The 25,084-nt window shown below is 41.0% G+C and overlaps 3 protein-coding genes and 7 non-coding genes across 17 annotated transcripts in view; 9 read left to right on the top strand and 1 right to left on the bottom strand.

The window, feature by feature from the left end:
* Positions 1-422: 422 nt before the first annotated feature.
* Positions 423-494, top strand: trnah-gug (transfer RNA histidin (anticodon GUG)). The gene has a single exon. It is a non-coding gene; the product is annotated as a tRNA-His (tRNA).
* Positions 495-2,357: 1,863 nt separating this feature from the next.
* Positions 2,358-2,429, top strand: trnah-gug (transfer RNA histidin (anticodon GUG)). The gene has a single exon. It is a non-coding gene; the product is annotated as a tRNA-His (tRNA).
* A 554-nt stretch (positions 2,430-2,983) lies between these two features.
* trnah-gug (transfer RNA histidin (anticodon GUG)) lies at positions 2,984-3,055 on the top strand. Its single transcript has one exon. It is a non-coding gene; the product is annotated as a tRNA-His (tRNA).
* Positions 3,056-3,614: 559 nt separating this feature from the next.
* On the top strand, positions 3,615-3,686 carry trnah-gug (transfer RNA histidin (anticodon GUG)). The gene has a single exon. It is a non-coding gene; the product is annotated as a tRNA-His (tRNA).
* A 544-nt stretch (positions 3,687-4,230) lies between these two features.
* Positions 4,231-4,302, top strand: trnah-gug (transfer RNA histidin (anticodon GUG)). Its single transcript has one exon. It is a non-coding gene; the product is annotated as a tRNA-His (tRNA).
* A 752-nt stretch (positions 4,303-5,054) lies between these two features.
* Positions 5,055-5,126, top strand: trnah-gug (transfer RNA histidin (anticodon GUG)). Its single transcript has one exon. It is a non-coding gene; the product is annotated as a tRNA-His (tRNA).
* Positions 5,127-5,525: 399 nt separating this feature from the next.
* On the top strand, positions 5,526-5,597 carry trnah-gug (transfer RNA histidin (anticodon GUG)). The gene has a single exon. It is a non-coding gene; the product is annotated as a tRNA-His (tRNA).
* A 347-nt stretch (positions 5,598-5,944) lies between these two features.
* clptm1l (CLPTM1 like) lies at positions 5,945-16,115 on the top strand. The gene is made up of 18 exons (XM_049602765.1): positions 5,945-6,214; positions 7,571-7,792; positions 7,907-8,001; positions 8,418-8,607; positions 8,827-9,014; positions 9,121-9,199; positions 9,324-9,441; positions 9,553-9,647; positions 9,986-10,070; positions 10,663-10,766; positions 10,933-10,998; positions 11,410-11,460; positions 11,589-11,671; positions 11,781-11,815; positions 11,962-12,017; positions 12,361-12,405; positions 13,850-13,965; positions 14,076-16,115. The coding sequence occupies exons 2-18, from the start codon at positions 7,628-7,630 to the stop codon at positions 14,158-14,160; spliced, it is 1,656 nt and encodes a 551-aa protein (XP_049458722.1). The 5' UTR covers positions 5,945-6,214; positions 7,571-7,627; the 3' UTR covers positions 14,161-16,115.
* A 471-nt stretch (positions 16,116-16,586) lies between these two features.
* On the top strand, positions 16,587-19,731 carry rplp1 (ribosomal protein, large, P1). The gene is made up of 4 exons (XM_049601498.1): positions 16,587-16,809; positions 17,758-17,832; positions 19,085-19,196; positions 19,603-19,731. Exons 1-4 carry the CDS (start codon positions 16,738-16,740, stop codon positions 19,683-19,685), a joined length of 342 nt encoding a protein of 113 aa, XP_049457455.1. The 5' UTR covers positions 16,587-16,737; the 3' UTR covers positions 19,686-19,731.
* Positions 19,732-22,509: 2,778 nt separating this feature from the next.
* The window catches only part of LOC125904231 (focal adhesion kinase 1-like), a 74,239-nt gene continuing 71,664 nt past the window's right edge, over positions 22,510-25,084 (bottom strand). For all 8 annotated transcript variants that reach the window (XM_049601493.1, XM_049601490.1, XM_049601491.1 and 5 more), the window contains 3 exons: positions 24,824-24,904; positions 24,397-24,482; positions 22,510-24,307 (listed from right to left, as the gene is read on the bottom strand). In XM_049601493.1, the coding sequence (XP_049457450.1) occupies positions 24,190-24,307; positions 24,397-24,482; positions 24,824-24,904 (285 nt within the window). In that variant the 3' untranslated portion in view covers positions 22,510-24,189. The remainder of the gene's footprint in view (positions 24,308-24,396; positions 24,483-24,823; positions 24,905-25,084) is intronic.

Genomic DNA, 25,084 nt, shown 5'->3' with positions numbered 1-25,084 from the left:
CTACCACCACATTGATTTGTGTTCATGGTTAATGGAGAGTAGCCTCGCAATGGATGCTGATAAAATATGTATGGAGAGTAATATATCATGTAATAGATGCAACTTTTTTCACAATAGGGATTTAAAAACATTAAAAATTTAAAATATAATGTGTTAAGCACTGCTCAAAGAATGGGAAAAGCAACTTTGTTTGTCAAATTGCTTTAATCAGTCTGTGACCTCATGTTGTTTGTCAGTTACTCATTTTTTTTGCTCTAGCTATTTTGACCTAGAGGACACTCTTTAAAACCTATAGGCTTATTGTTCAATAACCTGGTTTTGCTAAAAATGAGAACCACTGAGAATTATAAGAGACATTTTAGCTTGTCAGTGTAGCAGGCTGGTTTCTTCACGCTCTTTAGGTTAGTCAGACTCAATGGCCAGCCGTGATCGTATAGTGGTTAGTACTCTGCGTTGTGGCCGCAGCAACCCCGGTTCGAATCCGGGTCACGGCAGCCTGTTTTAAGGAGGGGCATTAATTATGAGACAAGCACTGCAAGGAAACTACTGCTGCAGGTGTGTGAGCTCTATGCTGAGGACAGTTGGTAAGAGTCCACACATCACTCGGCAAACATTACGAGTCATGTTTGCATAAAGAGAACAGGATACAGCATTGGAGGCGGAGCCCGGTTCATTACTATTAAAGTTGCTCAGTGGCGCATGACGGCAAAAAGGTTCAGCTGCTGCGTAAATAATTATCTGGATTATCGACACTGCTTCAACACTGTGTGGCCCATGGAGCAGGCACACAAGAGACTCCCACTAGCAAAGCTGGCTTGTGGTTTAGCACTCTGCTAACTTTAACAGAGATAAAATGATTCAAGCGTACGTCTCTTCAGACTTTTCAAATGTAATTGGACTGATGGATTGAATCCCGAAAATGAAATGAGTCATTTCATGGGATGTAATGTAAGTCAAATGGAGAAAGTCTTTTTGGGCCACAGCGCAACATGTGATGGTGTAATTCCACTGTTTGACCACTTAAGCCACAAATTGGCTTTGAAGCCTGGCGCACTTCCTGAGGGCCTGCTGCTGTATTAGCTTGAGCTAACCGGGCAGATGCTGAACTGATGAGAGTGGCTCCAGAGTACTTCAGCTCTGTGTCTGTGTATCTGCACCCACAAAAGTTTTCTTATCTGGTCGGGCGTCAGGTAAGCACGAACGTCAGCTGAGTAGGCATTCCTTTAGTGTGGCACAGGACACATGTGCCAACACACTGCTAATAGAATGTGGCCAGACCTCCTCTGAATGTGGTCTGAGTGATCGGAACACTAGAGCTTAGAGCTGTCCACTTGTGGTCTGAATGATCACCCAGGACACATGTTTGTACCAGTTTTAAACAGGGCCAGAAAAAGACAGATGATTTGTCTTATAAAGCACTGCTTCACCCTGGCTTCCATCACAGCAGATGACAAGGAGACTGATACTTAGTAATCTACTAAGTAAGCTTAGTAATAAATCAGAGGATTACGGGGGTAAAGAAAAAAAAGGACATACTGTTTGTGAGTCCAATATTTTAATGCTTTTCTTTTTTATAGACTGAGTGGAATGTATTCCTGCTAAGAAATGGGGGATGTTTAGTAAACCTTTCAGCTTGTGTAGAAATGAATTTGCCTGGCCTGAGCTCACAGACACAGGTGAGCTTGACCTTCTTCAGCACAGGAATGATTAAAGTAGGTTAGGATGTCATTTAGGGACAAACAGTGTCTAAAGGTCACTGATTAAATGTCACTGTGGCTGTTGTAGATTTGGGCAAATACAGGCGAATGGCTGTATTATATGAAAAATAGTTTGGGCAGCATTAGCGAGTAGTAAACTACATGTATTTAAATCATTAGTTTAATTACATTTCACAGTGGTTTGCTGGTAGCTAAACTACATTCATATTTGCATAGATTCAAGTATTACTTCATGTTTTTTGCCATTTTCTGTGTAGTTAACTACTGAAACTACAAACAGTTTTGGGCTATAAAAGGAAAGGAATGATTTTTTAGTTTTATTTTACCTCAGCTTCTCTACTGTAACTGAACCTTCGATCAACAACTCCCCCCTTTTCTTTCGTGAAGGCATGTCTATGTAATGCATTCATCAGGCAGAATTTGTAAAACCAAATTTGAAAACATCATGTGTCAGAAGTACCTATATGATTATTGCTATGTATTTACAAATATTCAGAGAGGTATTTGCATGCTGTTTTAGAATTAACTGTGCTAACTGAGTCGCCCTCCTGTTATTTAAACCCCAAGCAACTGAAGGCCTCCATGAGCCAATCTAGACAGCAGTGACAGTGGTAACCACAGCACAAGAACAGATGGCCAGCCGTGATCGTATAGTGGTTAGTACTCTGCGTTGTGGCCGCAGCAACCCCGGTTCGAATCCGGGTCACGGCAGCCTGTTTTAAGGAGGGGTTGGACGTACACACACTAGCAGCCTGCTTAAAAATGACACTTCATGTAACATGAGCAACACTGTTATGTCATTGATAGCGACCCAAAACGCAGCTCCATCTGTGATGCATTAGGCTCTGACCACCACTTACGTACACCTGACCTGTTATTATCAGCCTGTGTAGACGTGGTATTATCATGCATCTGATCACAAGTGGAGAGCTCTATGTCTGTCTGTTGTCACCTGGCACGAGAATGCGTCTCCAAATGTGTCTAAAGTGACCACTTGATTGTATCTCACTTCCCTGCTCTATAAGAAAAGAAGAAGAAAAAAACAACAAAAAAAAGAAAACGTGAATTATTTCGGTACACAAAGTTCAAATGTATTGTTTTCTTTAAAGCAAAGGCATAAAAAATTCACCTATAGACTTTTAGACCTGTTATATGCCCTAAGGTAATGTGGGAGACGTCAGTACAAGTTGTTATTTTGTTTTAACATCAAGCAACTGAACACCTCCACGAGCCAATCTTAGCAATAGTACCAGAACAGATGGCCAGCCGTGATCGTATAGTGGTTAGTACTCTGCGTTGTGGCCGCAGCAACCCCGGTTCGAATCCGGGTCACGGCAGCCTGTTTTAAGGAGGGGTTGGACGTACACACACTAGCAGCCTGCTTAAAAATGACACTTCATGTAACATGAGCAACACTGTTACATACTTGTCATTGATAGCAACCCAAAATGCAGCTCCATCTGTGATGCATTAGGCTCTGACCACCACTTACGTACACCTGACCTGTTATTATCAGCCTGTGTAGACGTGGTGTTATCATGCATCTGATCACAAGTGGAGAGCTCTATGTCTGTCTGTTGTCACCTGGCACGAGAATGCGTCTCCAAATGCGTCTAAAGTGACCACTTGATTGTATCTCACTTCCCTGCTCTATAAGAAAAGAAGAAAAGAAAAACAAAAAAAAAAGAAAACGTGAATTATTTCGGTACACAAAGTTCAAATGTATTGTTTTCTTTAAAGCAAAGGCATAAAAAATTCACCTATAGACTTTTAGACCTGTTATATGCCCTAAGGTAATGTGGAAGACGTCAGTACAAGTTGTTATTTTGTTTTAACATCAAGCAACTGAACACCTTCACGAGCCAATCTTGAAAATAACATCCGAACAGATGGCCAGCCGTGATCGTATAGTGGTTAGTACTCTGCGTTGTGGCCGCAGCAACCCCGGTTCGAATCCGGGTCACGGCAGCCTGTTTTAAGGAGGAGATAGGTGTGCACAGACAAGCAGCCTGCATAAAAATGACACTTCATCTAACATGAGCAACACTACTTACTTGTACTTGATATCGACCCAAAATGCAGCTCCATCTGTGATGCCTTAGGCTCTGACCACCACTTACATACACCTGACCTGTTATTATCAGCCTGTGTAGACGTGGTGTTATCATGCATCTGATCACAAGTGGAGAGCTCTGTGTCTGTCTGTTGTCACCTGGCACGAGAATGCGTCTCCAAATGTGTCTAAAGTGACCACTTGATTGTATCTCACTTCCCTGCTCTATAAGAAAAGAAGAAGAAGAAGAAAAAAAAAGAAAAATGTGAATTACTTTGGTACACAAAGTTCAAATGTATTGTTTTCTTTAAAGCAAAGGCATAAAAAATTCACCTATAGACTTTTAGACCTGTAAGGTAATGTGGGAGACATCAGTAGCAGTTGTTATTTTGTTTTAACATCAAGCAACTGAACACCTCCACGAGCCAATCCTAGAAATAGTACCAGAGCAGATGGCCAGCCGTGATCGTATAGTGGTTAGTACTCTGCGTTGTGGCCGCAGCAACCCCGGTTCGAATCCGGGTCACGGCAGCCTGTTTTAAGGAGGAGATAGGCGTGCACACATAAGCAGCCTGCATAAAAATGACACTTCATGTAACATGAGCAACACTACTACTTACTTGTAATTGATATGGACCCAAAACGCACTCTCATCTGTGATGCATTAGGCATTGATCACCCCTCCCTCCATAAACCTGACCTGATATCAGCCTGCTCAGATCTGGCATCATCATGCATCTGATCACAAGGAGATAGCTCCATGGCTGTCTGATCACACCAGGCATGAGAATGCATCTCCAAAAGTGGCCACCTGATTATATCTCACTTCCCCGCTCTGTAAGCAGAAAAAAAAAAAGAGGACCCTACTGTAGCTATGGTGTCGATTTGATGCAGAGGTATAAATTCCCTATAATGCTGCAGGGGTGTGAGCTTCATGCTGAGGACAGATGTGTCTCTTCTACTCTTCTTCTTCCACTGATTTTCTTTCTTTCCTTGTTTTTTTTTTTTTTTTTTTTTTACATTTTGTTAAATTGTGTGTTTTTGTAAGTGGCTGTAGTTCAGTGTCTTTCATTGTTTAGTAATTGGTAGTTTGCAAAGCTCTGCTTTCTTAGTAGCTTCCCACAGAACTGCAAAGGTATAAAAAATCACCTAGAGTTTTATACCTGTTATGTGCCCTAAGGTAATGTGGGAGACATCAGCTCAAACTATTATATCATTTTGACATCAAGCAACTGAACACCTCCATGAGCCAATTCCTGGTACAGTATCAGTACAGGTGGCGAGCCGTGATCGTATAGTGGTTAGTACTCTGCGTTGTGGCCGCAGCAACCCCGGTTCGAATCCGGGTCACGGCAGCCTATTTTGGGCGAGCCTGCTCAGACCTGGCATCATCATACATCTGATCACAAGTGGACAGCTCTCAGTTTGTCTGTTCCTACACAACATAAGTGTGCATTTCCAAATGGGTCTAAAGTGACCTCTTAATTGGATCTCACTTCCCTGCTCTATAAGCAAAGAAAGAAAGAAAGAAAAACACGTGACTTAATTTGGTTCACAAAGTCCAAATGTGTTGTTGTTTTTAATAAACAGCGGGAAAGCAAAGGCTTTAAAAAATCACCTATAGACTTTTATACCTGTTATATGCCCTAAGATAATGTGGGAGAAATTAGAACAAGCTGTTATATTGTTTCAACGTCAGTCACCTGAAGCCGTCCATGAGGCAATCCACGTTGTAGCATCCGAACAGATGGCCAGCCGTGATCGTATAGTGGTTAGTACTCTGCGTTGTGGCCGCAGCAACCCCGGTTCGAATCCGGGTCACGGCAGCCTGTTTTAAGGAGAAGATAAGCGTGCACACATAAGCAGCCTGCATAAAAATGAAACTGTATGTAACATGAGCAACACTATACACTACATACATGCTATTGATATCGACTCAAAACGCATCCCCATTAAGCACCACTTACATGAACCGGACCTGATATCATAACTTAAAACATGTAGTTTAACTTTGTTAAAAGTCTTAATGTTTACAGCTAATGTTTGATGAATGTGAATCATTTATAATATCTGTCTATTAGGGCTAAATAACTGTTGTTTGTTATTTTAAAATACAGTTTATGCTCGTCATTCTTCAAGTGGCTCTGTGACGCGAAGTCTCGCGTTACCAGCCCCCCAAATCCCGTCCAAGAAATCAACCAGGAAGCAAACGGCGGAAATTTAGATCCACCTCACGCTTTCAGCTAACAGGTTTTGGGCTGAGCTGTCTTCTTTTTCCTGGCTGGAGAGGCCAGTGGAGTAGACAGCAGATGTCTCCAGCCAAAGAAGGTGCACGGTTTTAAAGAAACGATGTGTCTAACTACCCGGCAGGGTCTGTGAGGTGAATGGACGGATAGCCAGCTGAGAGTGTCCTGTCACTGACAGCCAGCCACATTAAACACCGGTAGGTTTAACGTTGACGTCTGAATTTTACTTTCATTTAAACGTTACGACACAATACATGAAGGAAGAACAAGTATACAATCTTAAAATCTGGCAGCACTGACGCTCCGTTAACATGAACTGAAGAGAGCAGATTTTAGTAAACATCATGCACTGGACAGCTTTCTGATTTTATCTACATTTAAGGGCTATGGTTTGCTTTCTGCCCACTCACAATCAATCAAATGGTGGTACATTACCACCACTAGCAAATACTGGCAGTGGTGGCTATTTACTGTAACCTACGGCAAACAAGCGGTGGATAAATCAGACAGCTTTGCCAGTAACACTCAAAGTGTGCACAGTAAGTCTGTTACTTCTAAACATTATCAAAAATGTATGTGAACCTGATTTCCCCAGAATTTCAGGCCTGTGTTCTTATCACCATCTATTGTTATATCTGGATGTGAGGCTGTCTCTACAGTGTAGTATAACAAAACTGGATGGGCAAGTTCTGGTAAATGTTCTTCACCAGCCCTGTATCTGGTTGTTGCTTCCACACTAAAAGGTTAAAAGAGCTGTATTTATTATAAGCATGTACAGTTATACTATACACTACAGGAATATGCAATATATTAAAGCTCGCTCCATCCACATAAATTTCACGTGCTGTGCAACATAAATTATTGATCCTTACTCAGACTTCACATGGGCTATCTGAAAAATATAACGTAATAAAGACATAAACATTGGTTGAATACGCTCCTTTACACCAGTGTTGGTCACTGGATAAATGTTTGGCTAATTAATTAACTGACAAACCACACGCTGAACTGCAGTACACTATAATACTAGAACTGGAATATTTGGGAGGATGTGTCCCCCATAATTACTGCCTTGTGTCAAACATTTTACGAGACTGTATAAATAATTTCAGTTTGGGGTTGGGGAAGGCTATTTCCTGTTTCAATATGACAATGTCCCCATGCACAAAGCCAAATCATTAAAGATATACTTTTCTGTTCAACTGAAAGAACTTGGCCTGCCCAGAGCCCTGACCTCAGTCCTGTTCAACATGTTTTTATCACGCCTTATCACCCAATATCAGTTTTCTACCTTTAAGGCTTTTGTGGCTGATTTGGAGCATTACGTCCAGACTCCAAAATCTTGTGGAAAGCCATTTCAGAAGAGTGGAGGCTGCTATATAGCAGATGCAGATGTACCAGTAATTTAATTTCTCAGACAACTAGTTGTTAGTTAGCCAGAGTTAGGAGGAGAGCTGAGAGAAACCCAGCAGCATTCTTTCATATCATACAGTTAGCATGGATTTTTGGATAAGCATCATGCATCAGCTTCATGAATGACTCTCACTTTGCAGACGCATGGCCCTGCTCCTCAGCTAGCCCAGGTAGAACGAGACAACGAGACTAGCATCATGTTCCTGAAAACATCCTTCACCACGCTGATTGTGGGGGTCTTTGTGGTGTACGTGCTCCACACCTGCTGGGTGATGTACGGGATAGTGTACACCAAGCCCTGCGACAGACCCAAAAGTGACAACTGTATCACACCCTTCTTGGCAGGGGAGCCGAAACTACAGGTCAGTGATGTTCAGGGACGGATGGTTGCACTGCTCAGTTTGAATCCATCATGTTGCCAGTAGTATATTGTATGATTGAAGTAATATCTGTAATATCGTCCTGTGTGTATCCAGTTGAGTATCTACACTGCACTGCGGCCCAATGCAGAGGGAGGACATACCTTGATCCACAAAGAGGAGAAGTTTGATGTCAACAGCAAGTTCGAGAGGTTGGTGGGACTCTGAGTAACTTTTTATATTTTACATAGAATAGAAAAGCTGTAAACTGACTGATGGGACACTGAAGTTTAACAAACCCGAAAGCCTTAATGCTTTTTAAAGAGCGACCTGGCCACGAGGGCGGCATAAACATCACTGCAACAATGAACACAAACAGACAAATACAACCACAAATGACAAAAACCAACCAATGCAAAAATTTGCAGATACAAAGAGATGGCCATTTAGTAGCAGCATACAGTGTACAGCGGTGTACGAGATTTACACAGCCAGAAACAAACTGTAAAACACAATGGTATACAGTCTCCAACTTCTTCTTTTCATGAAGAGCAGATCACCGTAGATCAATAAAGGTAATGCTGTCCTTCCTCTCACCCTCTTTCCCCTTTCTTTCTTTTTCCTCCAGGATAGTAAATGTCTCCCTCCCTAAGAAGACCCGCAACAATGGAACTTTATATGCACTAATATTTGTCCATCAAGCCGGCTTCACTCCGTGGCAGGATCCACGACAGGTCCACCTGGTGGCTCAGCTCACCACATACATGGTCCCTAAACCGCCGGAAATCTCTTTGATATCTGGAGAGGATAAAGCACAGGTATTGAGTCGTTCATATGTTTTTGAGTGAAAGGTGTTTGACACTTTGAGAATCTGTCAATATCATTAGGTATTTTTAGTTGTAGTAGGTGTTTATTTTGTGATAATGTTATTAATATTCATAGGATCTGTATCTTATGAAGATAGATACAGAAGAGTTAATTTACTAATCAGGCATTGAGAGTTTGAGAATATTATTTCTTCGTTTGTGATCACACAGGGTCAGAAAGAAGAACCCCAGCAGAAGAAACGGCCGGACGGTAACCCTGCTGCAGGAGGTGGTGCCACCTCCATGTCAGATCACCCAGTTTCCCACTGGCGCACTCGCCTGACACTCAACATTGTCAGCGACCACTTCCTGTTTGACAGAGAATACTTGCCTAGCGATGTCCACAGATACCTCAGAGTGTAAGACAGACACACGTACAGATTTTAAGCTCATTTATAATGAACTGCACAGACTTTAATTAGGATTCAGAGGCATCAGAGGATGTTTTGTTTTCCTGTGTTTCAGATTCCAAAATGGTAAGAAGATGGTTTATCTACCTCTGCTGTTTGTTGATGAGCTCAGCAACCGGGTCAAGGACCTTGTCGTAAGTTTTATATATCAGGTGGTTTATATGTGGCAGATTTTCTTATGAAACTTATTTAGAGGAAGACGGAAACACTAGCACTACCAGAGTGAACCAGAGTGTGGTTCTGTGTGTGTACTTGTAGGAGATCAACAGTACCTCCATGGAGCTGCCTCTGACCATCTCCTACGATTCCATTTCTCTGGGGAGGCTCCGATTCTGGATCCACATGCAAGACGCTGTCTTCTCTCTGCAGCAGTTTGGTATGTTAATCTGTCACAGAAACACATGCACACACACACACACACACATAGCCTAGAAACCTTGCACTCTAATGTCATGTATATTTGTGTGTCTCCCGGGATGTGATGCAGGTTTCACAGAAAAGGATGCTGATGAGATTAAGGGAATATTTGTGGATACCAACCTGTACTTCCTGGCTCTGACCTTCTTCGTAGCTGCCTTCCATGTAAGTCTTCGCATGAGATTACACTAGAATGGAATAAAATAGTGTAAGGCTTAAATAAATGCAACATTCTGAGCATTGCACTATTCTCCGGATTACATTTTCATGATACAATAGCATGTGGATATATTCCTGACTCGTGGAACTTTCTATCCAGCATACAAAATCAGCAGGAAAACAACTCATAAAGGTTGAATCAAACCTAAATACTGAAGTTGTATAACCACCGAATGCAGTATAGCAATTGTCAGTGTACAGTGACCAATTTCACTGTGTCATTATGAATGGCAACAATAGACTGTAGCTTGACAGATATATGTTTATATTTTTTGCTTTTTCAGCTCCTCTTTGACTTCCTGGCGTTCAAGAACGACATCAGCTTCTGGAAGCAGAAGAAAAGCATGGTGGGAATGTCCAGCAAAGCAGGTGGGCAACTTTGTTCTCATGAAAAACATACTATTGGAAAAGAAACAAAGGCAAAACAGATGACAAAGTTGGAAAAGTCTGGCGATTCAGATGCTTGCTGTAAACTTGTTGTAAATGATTTAAAAAGAGCATTACAGCACAGCATGTAACTGTCAGTGCTTTAGAAAAATATGTAACACAGGTGAATCTGACTGGACCGCTGGGTGGCCAGATGCTGCGTTCTGCTTCCTTATGCTTGGCAACAAAAACAGCAACAGAGTGAAGTATGCTCTTGCATGCTTACTGTCAGGTAATGGCAAGAATTAGCCATCTTAGCCATCTGCAAAATGCTGGTGGGCAATATTTCACCTGCAGCAATATAAGCAAGAAGCCTGTACTTAAAATTGTTCACCCAGACAATTCCTCTGCACTGGAGCTGTGTATATCCACAGCTCTGGCACTGGGAGGCAACTTAATTTAAGGATTATTAGAGTAGGAAATACAATGACATTGGTGCGGACAGAATTGGAAGAAAATGACTGAAATGCATTCAACATTAGTGTAATGCACAACAGCAACGTTGCAGTAAAACATTTTGTGTTCTGTTTTCCAGTGCTGTGGAGATGTTTCAGCACCATAGTGATTTTCCTCTATTTGTTTGACGAGCAGACCAGCCTGCTTGTCCTCATACCTGCAGGCATCGGCTCTATCATTGAAGTAAGTGCACACAAAGTGGAAAACACACCTCTGCATCCATTCAGAGCTGAATAGAAACGTATATGAATTTAAAAACTCTGTGGATGATATGTGGAGTTTATACGGATCAGAATATTGTTGATTAATGTGCAATGGTGTGCATTTTGGGAATGCTTTGTTGTTGTAGGTATGGAAGGTGAAGAAGGCCTTTAAAATTCAGGTTTTCTGGAAAGGAGGCAAACCAACGTTCCTGGTAGGTGTGTGTGTGTGTGTGTGTGTGTGTGTGTGTGTGTGTAAGTGTGTGTGTGTGTGTGTGTGTGTGTGTAACTGGTTGATCTTTTTACAATCATCTGCCGTTTATTTTAACAGATCAGTATAAATTAAATCATGTCTGTCTAGGTTGCTCTACACCATCAGCACCATTTCCTCTAACTCCTGTGCACAGCCAATATTCATTTTCTCTGCCTGCTGCTGTAACGCAGCTCTCTACTGAATTAATGTTGAAACTGAAAGTTCAGAGCTACAGTGACATTTTGTGACAATGATAAGCAAATAAAGGAATCAAATGTTTCCATGCAGCAGTGTATGATTGGCTTTGCTATAAATTTAAGTGGAATATGCTACAGTGCTCAGAGTTCATTTCTGTTTCTTTTCTGTGCAACAGTTTGGGAAATTAGACGAATCAGAGAGGAGAACAGAGGAGTACGATACTCTGGTGAGACACTACAGACTCACACACACTACAGTACACTATAATAAACCATAACACATACTGTACTTTTATTACTGCACAGTATAGATTGTGCTGTAACTGGTTTTACACTACCTTGTGTTTCTGTGTAGGCCATGAAGTATCTCTCATACCTCCTCTACCCGCTGTGTATTGGAGGGGCTGTCTATGCTCTAATATTCCTACGATATAAGAGGTAAGGGTCTGTGTGCACAGTTTTTATAACCTGATTACTAATCATGTTATGCTGTTGTCATCAGTCTCACCAGTCATTATCTCTCTCTGTTTCTGTGTCCCTGTTTTAGTTGGTACTCGTGGTTGATCAACAGTTTGGTTAATGGTAAGCTTTTTGAAACTCTGAACACTGTGGACAAAACACTGTAAACTAATGTATTATTACAAGTTATTACCTCCTTTTTGTGCCATTGATTTCCATTATTTAATCAAAAAAGAAAAAGATTTTTTAACATGTTTTTATTATTCCAGGTGTATATGCCTTCGGCTTCCTCTTCATGCTTCCTCAACTGTTTGTCAACTATAAGGTCAGTTTGTCACTGTCATTATGTATGTGAGAGTGGTCTTACCTGTCATACAGTTTTAAAATGTGGTAATGGATAAAATGCATTATTATAAAAACTCTCCTCTCAGCTCTAAGGGAAAGTTTAAGGTAAATGCACTGGTAGAAAAATAGCTCCACAGTGCTACGAGAGATCTAAAACTCCACAGGGATCATTTAACTGCTCCAGATCTTATGGGAAAATGCTCCCTAAAATATGAAATTGTTCAGATATTGCCTGAAAGTTTGCAACGCAGCATTGAAATTAATTTGATATACTGTTTTTGTCTTTCAAACGTCCTACTGATTTATTCTGCTTAATTTAACAGCTGAAATCTGTGGCCCACCTGCCCTGGAAAGCCTTCATGTACAAGGTGAGAACAGGACTCCAGTTTGTTAGTTATTCCGTTAGTGCCTATTAATATGTTTTAATAAATCAATTGAGTGTCTGGATTTAGAGATCAATCAATCAATCAATCAATCAATCAATCAATCAATTTTATTTATAAAGCCCAATATCACAAATCACAATTTGCCTCACAGGGCTTTACAGCATACGACATCCCTCTGTCCTTATGACCCTCGCAGCGGATAAGGAAAAACTCCCCAAAAAACCCTTTAACGGGGAAAAAACGGTAGAAACCTCAGGAAGAGCAACTGAGGAGGGATCCCTCTTCCAGGACGGACAGACGTGCAATAGATGTCGTACAGAACAGATCAGCATAATAAATTAACAGTAATCCACATGACACAATGAGAGAGAGAGAGAGAGAGAGAGATGCAGGACAGACGGTAATGACAGTAATATTATAGTTATAGTTCTGGCTACTGTGGTACAATGTGTTGAAAGTATATATTAATATCTGGCAGTATACATGTGTGACAATAGTCATATGTGTATTATAACAGTAGAAGTATGACTAATGACTAATGATGGCAGCAGCAGCAGCAGGAGGCATCTGGCAGGACCACGACAGCAGCACAACCACACACGTCACGCTGTCCAGGCACCGCTGCGATATGAGTTAATCTGAGAGACAGTGGAGCACAAAGGCTCCGGAGAAGAAGCCGAGTTAGTGACATCCAGAATGGCCGAGTTAGAAAGATGCAGTAATAGAATACGAGAGAGAGAGAGAGAGAGAGAGAGAGATAAGGAGAGAAGGTGAAGGAGAGAAGGTGAAGGAGAGAAGGTGCCCGGTGTATTATAGGGGGGTCCTCCAGCAGGCTAGGCCTAAGTCAGCCTAACTAGGGGCTGGTACAGGGCAAGCCTGAGCCAGCCCTAACTATGAGCTTTATCAAAGAGGAAAGTCTTAAGTCTAGTCTTAAATGTGAAGACGGTGTCTGCCTCCCGGACGGTAACAGGAAGATGATTCCACAGGAGAGGAGCCTGATAGCTAAAGGCTCTGGCTCCTGATCTACTTTTGGAGACTTTAGGGACCACGAGTAACCCTGCGTTCTCAGAGCGCAGTGTTCTGGTGGGATAATATGACACTATGAGCTCTCTAAGATATGACGGAGCTTGACCATTTAGAGCTTTATAAGTTAACAGTTGGATTTTAAATTCAATTCTGGATTTTACAGGGAGCCAGTGCAGAGAAGCTAAAACAGGAGAAATATGATCACGTTTCTTAGTTCCTGTTAGTACAGAGATCTGCTGTTATATTTATATAACCTGATAAATCACCAAAGTTTCATTTTAGAAACGGTGGTGTTCTATGTTACATAAATATTTAATTCAGGTTAAAGTCACTTAAGATCCTCATTAGTTATTAGTGCATTTAAAAAAGTTATCAACTGTTTGATATTGGTTTTTGCCAGGCATTCAATACCTTCATCGACGATGTGTTTGCCTTCATCATCACCATGCCAACGTCTCACAGACTGGCCTGTTTCAGGGACGATGTGGTGTTTCTCATTTACCTCTACCAGAGATGGTACACACACACACACACACACACACACACACACACACACAGATTCCCAAGTTGACAACAAAACATGCCCATCAGTATTCTAACCAAAAACTCTCTCCTCCCTCCCCCAGGCTCTACCCAGTGGACAAAACGAGAGTAAATGAATATGGAGTTTCTTACGACGAAAAGCCCAAAGGAAAGACTCACAAGGACTAGTGAGGAAAGAGGAGTCATGGCTTCCCTGATCTGGTATCTGCGGGTTTTGTCTTCAGTCCACCAGTATCCACTGACTGGTATTGGTCATATCAACTGAGCTGGTTTAACGGTCCAGAGGCGCCTGGAAAACTGTTTTTGTTTCTTGTCAGTTAGTTGGAAATGGACCAGGCGCGTTAACATCCTTTTGGTTTTTGGCTTTTTTTACTCCGTCCCATAGTGTGAAGTATTGAAAGGTCAACATATGCTTATTTGCCTTTTGCAATCGGGAGAGGATTTTTTTGTTTTGTTTTTTTGCACCATGTGGCAGAAACATCAGTGAGGTAAACCACAAGTTTTCCATTTCAGACTGACACAACAACCTGGTGTGAATGGCTTGCACCCTGCTCATGACTTTGACCAAATCTACAACAGGTCAGAAAGAGTACATTAATATCGGTGGCAAATTTGAGCCTTGTCAGCCATAAATTCTGCTCTTCCTGTTAATCAAACATCAGGTCAATTCACAGAGCCAGCCACATTCCTCCTCTATTGGGACAGCCATTGGGGCTTTTTTTCTACCTTGATTTCCGGCTTTGCACGTCTCCAAACACTGGCTTGGCTGTGCTAAGCTGCAAGAATAGAGTGTGATTTATTTCATTGGGTGGGCCTCCCATTTTAAGCTCAAAACCCGCCTATTGAGGACCATTGTAAATACTGTATTTTCAGAATTTTAATTGCAGTGTCAAAAAGGGATTATGATAATTCTAAATAATTTTTGTGTTTACAAATTCCAGTTAACTGACTGAGTACAATTTGAGCCTGGGTCAGACTGCTTTGAAGAACTTATATCTGAATATATTGATTTTCCATTTTATTATTCCATAAGCGCAAAGTCTGATACATCGGAACTTTCAGAGGAGTTTCCGAATCATAAGTGGATGTGTTGTTGACTCAGTTAGTTATTCCTGATGCAGAATTTGAATGTTTCTCTAGAAATTCTATGAAACTGTGCTAATTATCTGTCAATATTGCTCAGTGAAAAGGCTGTTAACAATCTGCCTCTTAAAAAGTGTCAATGTGTATGCATTTCAATTTTTTATTCCAGATTATTATGTGGACAAAGTTAACATGAGACAAATTCAAGGTTGACAGACCCTGTTTCTTAAAAAATGACAGAGGTAGGAATCAAAAAGGACTAAAAAGTTAGAGCAAATGCATCACTCTTAATTTTAGATTTTTTATAACGTACTTTCCATCTATGTACATAATGATGGCTGTAATAGTAGCGACATATCAGAGTCCAATGTGTTGCCATGGTGAAGGGGATGAGTTGCCTGATTGTCACAGAATCTCTAGAAAATTCCGATTTCTTGCCACGGAAGTAGGGATAACTTTCCTAAACATCTGCAATCTATTGAGTTAAACCCACTCTGTCCACACATGGTACAACGATATTTACTTTTATTTCACTGTAACACAGGAGGGTGCCACTGAAAGCTATTCTGTCCTTTCCATCCACTCTAGTTTTGTAGTTTTACCTGCTCGAGTATTTTCTACATATCAGGGCCAAGGAAATATGTTGGTGCCAAATGTGAGAATGATTCTTTAAACTGTTATTAGCTTTGTATGTTCAGTTCACCATAAACGGTCCATCTGATGTTTTTAAACAGACACTGACATTGTGAGGGAAAACAGTAAATAGTAAGACTTGAGGAAAGTATTACTACATTTGGATTTCATGTTTTATTTTTTTGCCATAATTTTAATGTTATGTTGTTTTGCTTTTTTAATTTGTTGATTTTTTAAAGTAGAAAGATATATGGATATATTAGGTCTGTGCACAAAGATCAAGCACAGGTTTTCTGTTCCTGTGTAAAGGTGGCTAGGAGAGATTTGTCAGAAAATTGCCTTGAAATGGTTTTACTCACTGTAATTTTTGTGTTTTTGATTGTGATTAAATAAAATTCCTGACTGAATATGTTGTTTGCATTGGATTTAAAACCTCTGAACATGTTTCCTTTGTACGTTTTTGTCACAGTTTTGGTTTTTAGCTGATAATAGCAGCAGAATCTACAGAAAGCAAAAAACATGGTGTAAAATTCCTAAAAATAAGGTGCCTCCATCTAGAGGACTGATAAAGTGCACCATATGTACATAGGTCACTCCCTGGCTGTTCTGTAATAAAGACAATAAAAGCCCTAAAAAAAATCTAAAAATGTACATTCAGATAAAAGATACAATAAATATGATATGATTTTATTATTATTCATATTATTATTATTTATAATAACAATAATAATGATAATATCTCTGACTGTATTTAAATTAGCAGAAAAATCAGTTGTTATTGGAATAAAATAATGGAGGGAGCTTGATTACGTCTGTCGTCACTTCGTGTACGTGATGACGTTAAGTCACGCAGTCCTGACGCATCGTATATTACGCAAGCTCCCGCCCTCTGCCTTCCCTTTTCCACTACAGGAAGTGAACGTGCCTAAGGTGTTTGGTTCTTCACCAGAAGCTAAGGCCCGCAATCCGGCGACTAGCACCGTGAAATTTAGGCATCCACCTCGTCAAACATAAAATCAAACATCTACAATGGCCTCCGTGTCCGAGCTCGCCTGCATTTACTCCGCTCTGATCCTCCACGACGATGAAGTTACCGTCACCGTAAGTGCCCCGGCTTGTCCCCGACAGCTCTGCCAATACCAGTCAGCTGAACCTTTTGGAAGTGTTGTGCGCGTGTCTGAAGTCATAAATTATAACATCTAGATATTTAAGACTTAACTGACAAATTAAAACAGTTATATGTCTGTTAAAATTGGAGTTTAGGTGTTAAGACGTTTAAACAGTCCCATCTACCGGCCAAGATGGCGGCATGCTTGTTGCTAGCGTAAGGCCACGTTTCTGTATCAAGACAGCTCTTCACTGTGTTGTGACCTCATGAGTTGTATCAGCAACATGTGGCGTGAGTTTTGCTCCTCGCCACATGTCTTGCACATCTAAACTCACAGCTGAAGATCTAGTTATCTTCATCTGTCACTCAAATGACAGGTGCTAGCTAATGCTAAGCTAATCTACACAACAGCAGCCATGCTTTGATTTGCAGTGAAATGTGCCATAGGTGACTTCAGTGTATTACAATATTTTTAACTATAGTGTAAGCCTGCTTTGTTGAATTGAGAATGTCAGTCAGGTGTCCAAACTTTATCTTGCCATGTTTGGTGCACGTGGATGCAACATAGATGTGACGTGCAAACCATAAATGATAGCGTGATAAGCCTGTGAGGTAGCAATAAAACATCATGATCACTGGAGGGGTTTCAGCTCCAGTGTTAAAAATGATCAATTTATTATCCATGTAGTTTGTTAAGTTTCTGTTGATCAACTCAGCATCCCTCATTATTTTATCAAGCACAAGTTAACATGTCATATGGATAATAAAGGAGAAATGGGCATCAGTAAGAAAGTGGTGTGATGCACTAATGCAAGATTTGTCTCGCTCCTAGCTTGTGATATTTCTAAATTGTGTACTGATGATGTGCATCATGTTAATACGAGTTATGTGAGTATGAATGAAGCACATTTTGTAACACGTGCTGTTTTCCGTGTCGGCAGGAGGACAAGCTGAATGCTCTGATCAAGGCTGCCGGAGTCACCGTGGAGCCCTTCTGGCCAAGTCTGTTCGCCAAGGTGAGAGAAAAGCTACACTCTTTGTTTGGGTGGTGCACATGCAGAGTTAAAACCAGTTGGATGGAGTAGTGTCTGTTGCTTTCCTAAAATCTCACTTGCCTTTTTTAAAAGTGCCATTTTATAGTTGATCAAACTGCTGTGGACAGAGTACCCTGGACTGTGCTGCTTCCTTTTGCAGTCAAAGATCTCTGTAGACTGAAAGAAGTAGCTCCAGTTGTGTTTGTGTCCTAGTGTCTAGTGAGAATGCATTAGTTAAGGCTCAGTCAGCCACAACAGGGGAAAAAACTGAATCTTGTAAAGGGTTTAATTTTTTTTATCATGCCTAGGAATAAATCTGATTTAGTTTTGTAGTCACAACAGTTGGGATTGAAGATGTTCTGCCTTTGCTGACAACTCGGTCAAAATTAAAAATGGCAGAAGCACTGGTAGGTCATACTGAATTACGTTTGTAAAGGACCTGTGTAGAAGATTTGACTGTGCTGTGGTCGGGTTTCTAAGTATTACAAAGTTGGCGGTACAAACTTGAACAGAGAGGTGTAAGAATGAGTCCAAAAACCCAGAAATTATTCAGCATCCTTGCCCTTCCACTTCCCTTGTCTCGAAGTCAGTGGGTGTTTTGAATTGGTTTTTGGATAGGTGTCTGCAACAAGGTCTGGTCAACACAAGCTTAAGAGACTTCACATTCAGTGAATGTGCCTCAGTGGGGCAGTAAATACCCCAGTTTGGAATTTGAAAGCTTCTATGTGTCTTAGAAGAGACAGTTGCTTACAAGTGGGTAAATGAGACTACAGAATGTCATCATGCTTGACATGGCTTTAGCCTTGTGGTGGTGGTGGTGGTGGTGGTGGTGGTGGTGATGATGTGAAGTCATGCAGCCATTGTGTAGTTTGTTTGTAGCCTAATGTTAGCTTTTACACCTGGCGACTGCATTTACGCATAAGTGGTGCTCATTTGTGAAGAATATCTTGCTGCAAAAACGTTCAAGTATCATAAACTGTTGTTTGCCATAGAGCTTATTATCTGCACTAATTGGAATCCAATGGAAAAATCCCATCGGCTTTTTGTCAGAGGAACCAGGGCAATGTTAACTTAAGGGTTGGCTTACAGAAAAGTCATCCCTGCAGCACTCTTGCACAAGAGCTTGCACTACACAAGAACAATAGTGTCATGCCTTTGATTCTGTGCATCACCCATCAGAACAAGCCCCAGACATGTAAACGAAGTGACTGACCTCTGACTGTTAATGTTGTAGGCTCTGTCCAGCGTTGACATTGGCAGCCTGATCTGCAACGTCGGAGCCGGAGGTGGAGCTCCAGCTGGAGCCCCAGCTGCTGGAGGAGCTGCTGCTGCTGGTGACGCCCCAGGTAACTGGACAGACAGTGGTTTAAGTTAGAAAGCAGATTTTAAATGCTGCAGATATTTTAAAGTTGGTGTTACAGCAACACTAAATTAGGATATACTTAATGATGGTCTGCTTTTGATGTGTAGACCTGGGAACAGTTTAACTGAATCGATCTGGCCTGGCCTTTCTTAATTTAGTCCTGGCTAAGGTTTTTCTTAGAGTGACAGGAATTACCTTTTCTCACTTTAAAGGGAAAACCTTTTTAGTTTTAAATCCTTCTAGCAAAGGTTCTTTGCATAACTACCAGCTTCCTGTGAGCTTTTACAGCGATTGTGAAAGGCCAATATCGCTTTAACTAGAAAGAATAGTTTGTGCACACTGTTGATTTTGACTTTGTTAACCATACCCTGTCTTCTTTACCTCTACAGCCAAGGAGGAGGAGAAGAAAGAGGAGAAGAAGGAAGAGTCTGAGGAGTCCGACGATGACATGGGCTTCGGTCTCTTTGATTAAAAAAGATGTTTTTGTAAGAAAACAAAATAAAAGTACAAAAACGACAGCTGCTTTGTCTGACTTTTTTGTCATCTCCCATGGTGGCCTCTGACACACAAACATCACCTGTCACCACCAAGAGATTTCAACACATTACAGCTGCACTGGATGACAGAATTGTTGTCTTACACGTTGGGTACACTTTGCTGTATTCTATGTCAAAGTCCTGCCTGCAGTATCACATGCTGAAGTGCTTTGCTCTTATGTTATATGCTAGATAGTCTCTCGTGTATTACCAGATAGTGTCCAAATATGAGAATCTGCTGTTCTCACCTTAGACTTACTCCCTCTGCTCCAAGTATGGCACTATTAATCCCAATAGACAAAGTTATTGAACTGAAGTGGTGGTCTGTTTTTCCCTGACTCACCAGGTAAAATAAAATCATAAACCTCTGAAAAGAACTAAGGTTATGGATGCCTATTCCAGCAGCAGATACAATAACGGACCTTATGGTCAGGGTTAGGCAATAAGGCCACTTATCATGCTGCTATTGGTAAAACTAATTCATAGCAATAATAATACTAACCCAACACAAAGTGCTTCACATCAAGGCAAAGAATCAAGCACCCTTTGAATAATTATGCAAATTAGATGCAAAATTCCCAATTGCGCTTCAGTTTTACTTCTATTAAAGTACAATAAATATTTATTGCAAATATGTCTAAGTGTACAGCTGGGCACATGAATATTCATTTTTATTTAATATTTATTTTCTATCACTACCTCTAATATGATTAATAAGAGTGATGCTTTCAAGATATTTTGACAAATGAAGCTAAATTCTGAAGAATTCAACACAGTAAAAACTAAGATAATAGCACAATAGAACACTTTAACAGTGAATGAAATGCACAATCTATATACACAGTACAAAGTTAATCCAAAAACATATTTACAATATCAGTGCCAGAATGAAAAAAAAAAAAACTTTTTAAAGAAGCATTTCACTGCTCAAAAGATGGTCTTTTTTTTTGTTTTGTTTTGTTTTGTTTTGTTTTTACAAAACTGGGCTGTCTTTGCTGTCCAGAGAAAACAGAGAAAAAGGCCTGTGGAAACCCTTCAACTACCAGAATGCCCAGAATGCACTGCACAACACCAGACCACTAAATGCTTTGGCTGGAGGACGTTGTAAATGCGGGTTTGCTTGTCAAAAAACCAACATGGCAGCAAGCTATTAACAAACAATCTTGTATTGTAGTAGAACAGTAGGTTGAAATATCAGTGTTTTTCCTGCGTAGAGAGAAAACGGAGGCAGCCACCTCCGTCAAATTTTGTCTCTCCAGCTCTTGACAAACGGGAAAGGCACTGCCAAAACTTCCTAAGTGTAAGAGAAGAGCTGTCTGTTTTTGACAGGACCACAGCAAAGTGGGTACCAGCCCTATAAATGGAAAAGAGAGCTTATTAGCTTATTATTATACTTATTGGATAATTTGGAATGATAATATGGAATTCAATACAGTAATAATAATCTCATCTTCTTTGCCATGTCCTGCTCCTTGTACAAAGAGAACACTTTGGAGGGGCAGTAGATGTATTTTCCTGGCACCCCAGGGACTGGTGTAAATATAAGAGCTGTCGGGGCCCTGCTTTAGAGGCTGGTGACAGAACCTGCACAGGCCACCTGTTGGCAGCTGCACCGCGGACTTCCTCTTTGCCCTGTCCTCTGCCACCTTCCTTCACTCGGTGACCTTCTGTTTGGTGCAGCAAAGTCCTCAAAAGACATCTGAGGGTCTGTGAGGCCTTCAGCTGCATAGGTGTTAAATACCTTTGTGGAGCAGTGGAAGTATTTCACTGTTTTTGATTGGTAAAAAAAAAATGAACTTAAGAGCTGTCACCAAGATATCATGACTTTGGCTGACTGCAGGCTAAACAGTCCCTGGTCTTCTTCTTCTGCTGATGTTGCTGTTGCTGATGTTTCTCCAGAATGTCTTTCACAATCTTCTCCACGGTGGCCCGGCTCAGTGACTTATCCTGGGGGGGAGCCACAGATGGAGGGTTGAAAGTAGCAGGGGGCAGGGTTACAACAGGCTGGACCCAAACAAAACTCCCCATATTTGGCTACAGTGTGTCTGCATGACACAAAACAATTGCATTTAACCTTTTAAAATGTTTAAAGTGAAAATTATTAACAGATTTTTAAACAAATTATGTGGGATTTATTAAGCCAATAGCCTATTTATGATGCTTTCTAACAGCATTTCATCTCTCTCCACTCATTTCCATGTTTAGCTCATCACCCTACAGTCAGCTAGAAAGCAGAATTTGCAGAATTCAAACCTTAAAGTGAATTTAGGAATTAAAAGTAAATTGAGGAATGCTGTGCCTGGATCAGGAGTGTGCAAATCGTGCTCCGAGGGTCATCTTCCTGTCTTATTATGGTACGCAACAGTTCTGGAAGAAGCATGTAAGCAAGCAAATGTCATTCATGTGTCCACAGCTGCAGGAGCAGCAGCTCTACTCCAAGTTCCCTCCAGATGTCTGAGCTCCTTACCCTGTCTCTGAGGCTGAGCCCAGACACCCCACGAAGAAAACTCATTTCGGCTGCTTGTATCCACGATCTTTCTTTCAGTCACTACCCAAAGCTCATGACCATAGGTGAGGGTTGGGACGTAGATGGACCAGTAAATCAAAACTCTCTTCACCACAATGGTCCGGCACAGTGCCCACATCACTGCAGAAGCCACAGCAAACTGATCTTATCTCTTGAAATTAGTTAAGGCCACACACACGCACACATAGTCTAGGGACAAAACCCCTTAAAGAAGCAGACTGAAGCCGGCAGTGTTTCATAATGATAACAGTGTTTTTATTTGCTTGGTTTAGCAACTGTACATGTGACTCCTTCCTGAGAATACTGCTCACCTCAGGGGAGAGGGAACAGTGGAATGGAGAGAGAAGGACGAGGCTGAAGGGAGGAAGGGGTGGCAACAGAGGGAGGAAAACATAGAAATGTGGGGGGTGACGGAGCAGAAGAGGAGAGGGGATAAAGGTATAAATAACTCCAGTGGAGGGAGGTAGAAAGACAGGGAAGGAAAACAGAGGGACTAAAAGAGGAGAATCATGTTGGACATGAATGAGACCTGTGGCCAGTTTTTGGCCTCCATCACAAACTGTATGTATCAGTCCCTGGTTTTGAGAGGAGTAAAAAAAAATGCAACTGTAATTCACTGCGCAATAAAGATGATTATGTATGGTGACTTGTAATTTGTCCCTAAAATTCCAAAACCTGGATCAACTTTAGTGAAGGAAATGTAACAAGGGTGTATCTTGCACTGCATATTGTTGCATGATATTTGGGAGAGGATAAATTGGATAGAGGGAGCCCAAGACATGGCTGATGCGTCAGTACAATTTGGCTTCAATATACAAAACATGCAACAAAGAAACCATGAATTTTCTGCAAAAATAACATGTGAATTGCTGCTAAAAAGGTTGAATTATTAAGTAAACCAACATAATTTGAGTGAAATGTTACTTTTTAGTCAGTTGCAGTGCAGCACAGTAAAATTAGGACCTCCGTTGTAACTCAAAATAACCACCCTCCTTCCACCTCTCACCCCTCTGTCCCTTTACTCCCCCTGTTCATCCCTCTCCCTTATTCACTAACAATTCATGCTTCAGAAACGTGTTAAAAATATAGCTTCTTTGTATATTTACTATGCAAGTTAACTTAAAAAGTGGCCTGTGACGTTTAATTTGTTCTTCAAAATACAGCTTTTATATTTCATCGTTATGCCATCTCTTGATGCCTGAGATAAAGAGATCTAGAGAGAAGAAGATGGAAAAATAGAGATGAAGTTACGACATTTATGAGCAGCTGTAAATCAATTATTTTTGCCCACTGAATATTCAAGAGGAAGACTGAACGTAGAGACGTACTGCGAGAGCAGAGGCTGAAAATAGCAATAATAATAATTAATAATGATATAAAAGCATGTTTAAACAACAACATTATCATATCATCTTCATTATCCTCCTCATCCTGGCTCTTCAGTTCCAGTTGTTACGTCCTGCATCGTGTGGAGACTGTTAGTCGTGTTTACGTGGCACAGTGTGGTGCGTCCATTCACCAAAATATCTCTGCAGTCCTTCAAGCGAGCCTCTGAAACCTGTTTGATTCACTTTCTTCAAAGATTAAAAAGTAGTAATGGATGATTTTTTTCATAAAAACTCATCTCTGAGGATACGTGATGGGGGACAGGAGCATTCCTCTGGATACAAAAGCAAATAATGCAACAAAAGTACAAAACAACACAATACTGAGCGAAACATGAGCGTCGCCAGAGAGAAAAAGGAAGCGATGAATGTTTGAAGGAGGAGAGGAGGGCGCTGATTGTTTCAGTCATGTCTGCTGTCCATCAGTTCTTTTTTTCATCCATCCATTTCTCATATCCATCTAAATGTTCTCTTCTCTTTGTGATTGGCTAAGAGCTACTGCGCTCTCCATCTCCATGGCGACAGAAACTAATGTGGGCGAATCATCTTGAGACGTGATTGGTCGATGACATCCAGCAGGTTCTTGGCGTCGACTGCAAGGGCGTGAGCTGCCATTAGCATCTGTTTCTTGTAGTCCTTTTGTAAACTGTCCAGGAGACAGAAAACAATCACGGTGTCACCACTACTGTAAAATGAATCATCATTATCAGTAAAACATGTCAAATGTGTACATACCTTGTCATGACGTACTGCTGGGCCAGTTTCATCTTCGCTATTAATTCGGCCAGATCTGAGTTCAACAACTTCTGAGCCATCTCAATCTGTGATGACACAAACAAAATGGAAAAGATCATCAGATCAAAAGAATAAAGCTTCTGGGCCACTTTAGTGCACGTTCCACCCGACTAATCTTAATCTCTGAGGCTCATTTCAGCCGCTTGTATCAGCGACCTCATTCTTTCGGTCACTACCCAGAGCTCATGACCATAGGTGAGGGTTGAGACATAGATGGACCAGTAAATTGAACCTTTCGCCTCATGAGACCATTTATTTTTTATTAAAAAAAAAAAAATCAATCTGAGGCGCATTTAGTTACAGTGTTCAGGTGTTTTGTATTTTCAACCTCAATTCTAAAAATTTTACTGAGTGTGTATGTGTTTACCTCTCTGTGTGTGCTGGCTGGCAGCGCAGGAAGTGTCTCGTCAACTGTAGCTAGCAGGGTCCTCAGCGCCAGTCCCACCTCCTACACACACACACACACACACACACACACACACACACACACACACACACACACACACAGAGAAACATGAAATTATTTTCCATTATTTTATCCTTATGGGATAGTAAAGTGTATCATTATAACATCACCTCTATGTTAGAGGAAGATAAACTGATCACAGCGCAGGTGCAGGTGTTTACA

This window comes from Epinephelus fuscoguttatus, linkage group LG17 (genome assembly GCF_011397635.1).
Source record: "Epinephelus fuscoguttatus linkage group LG17, E.fuscoguttatus.final_Chr_v1".
NCBI lineage: Eukaryota > Metazoa > Chordata > Actinopteri > Perciformes > Serranidae > Epinephelus > Epinephelus fuscoguttatus.
Note: the sequence above shows the minus strand (reverse complement) of the source record. Positions and strands in the feature narration are given on the sequence as shown.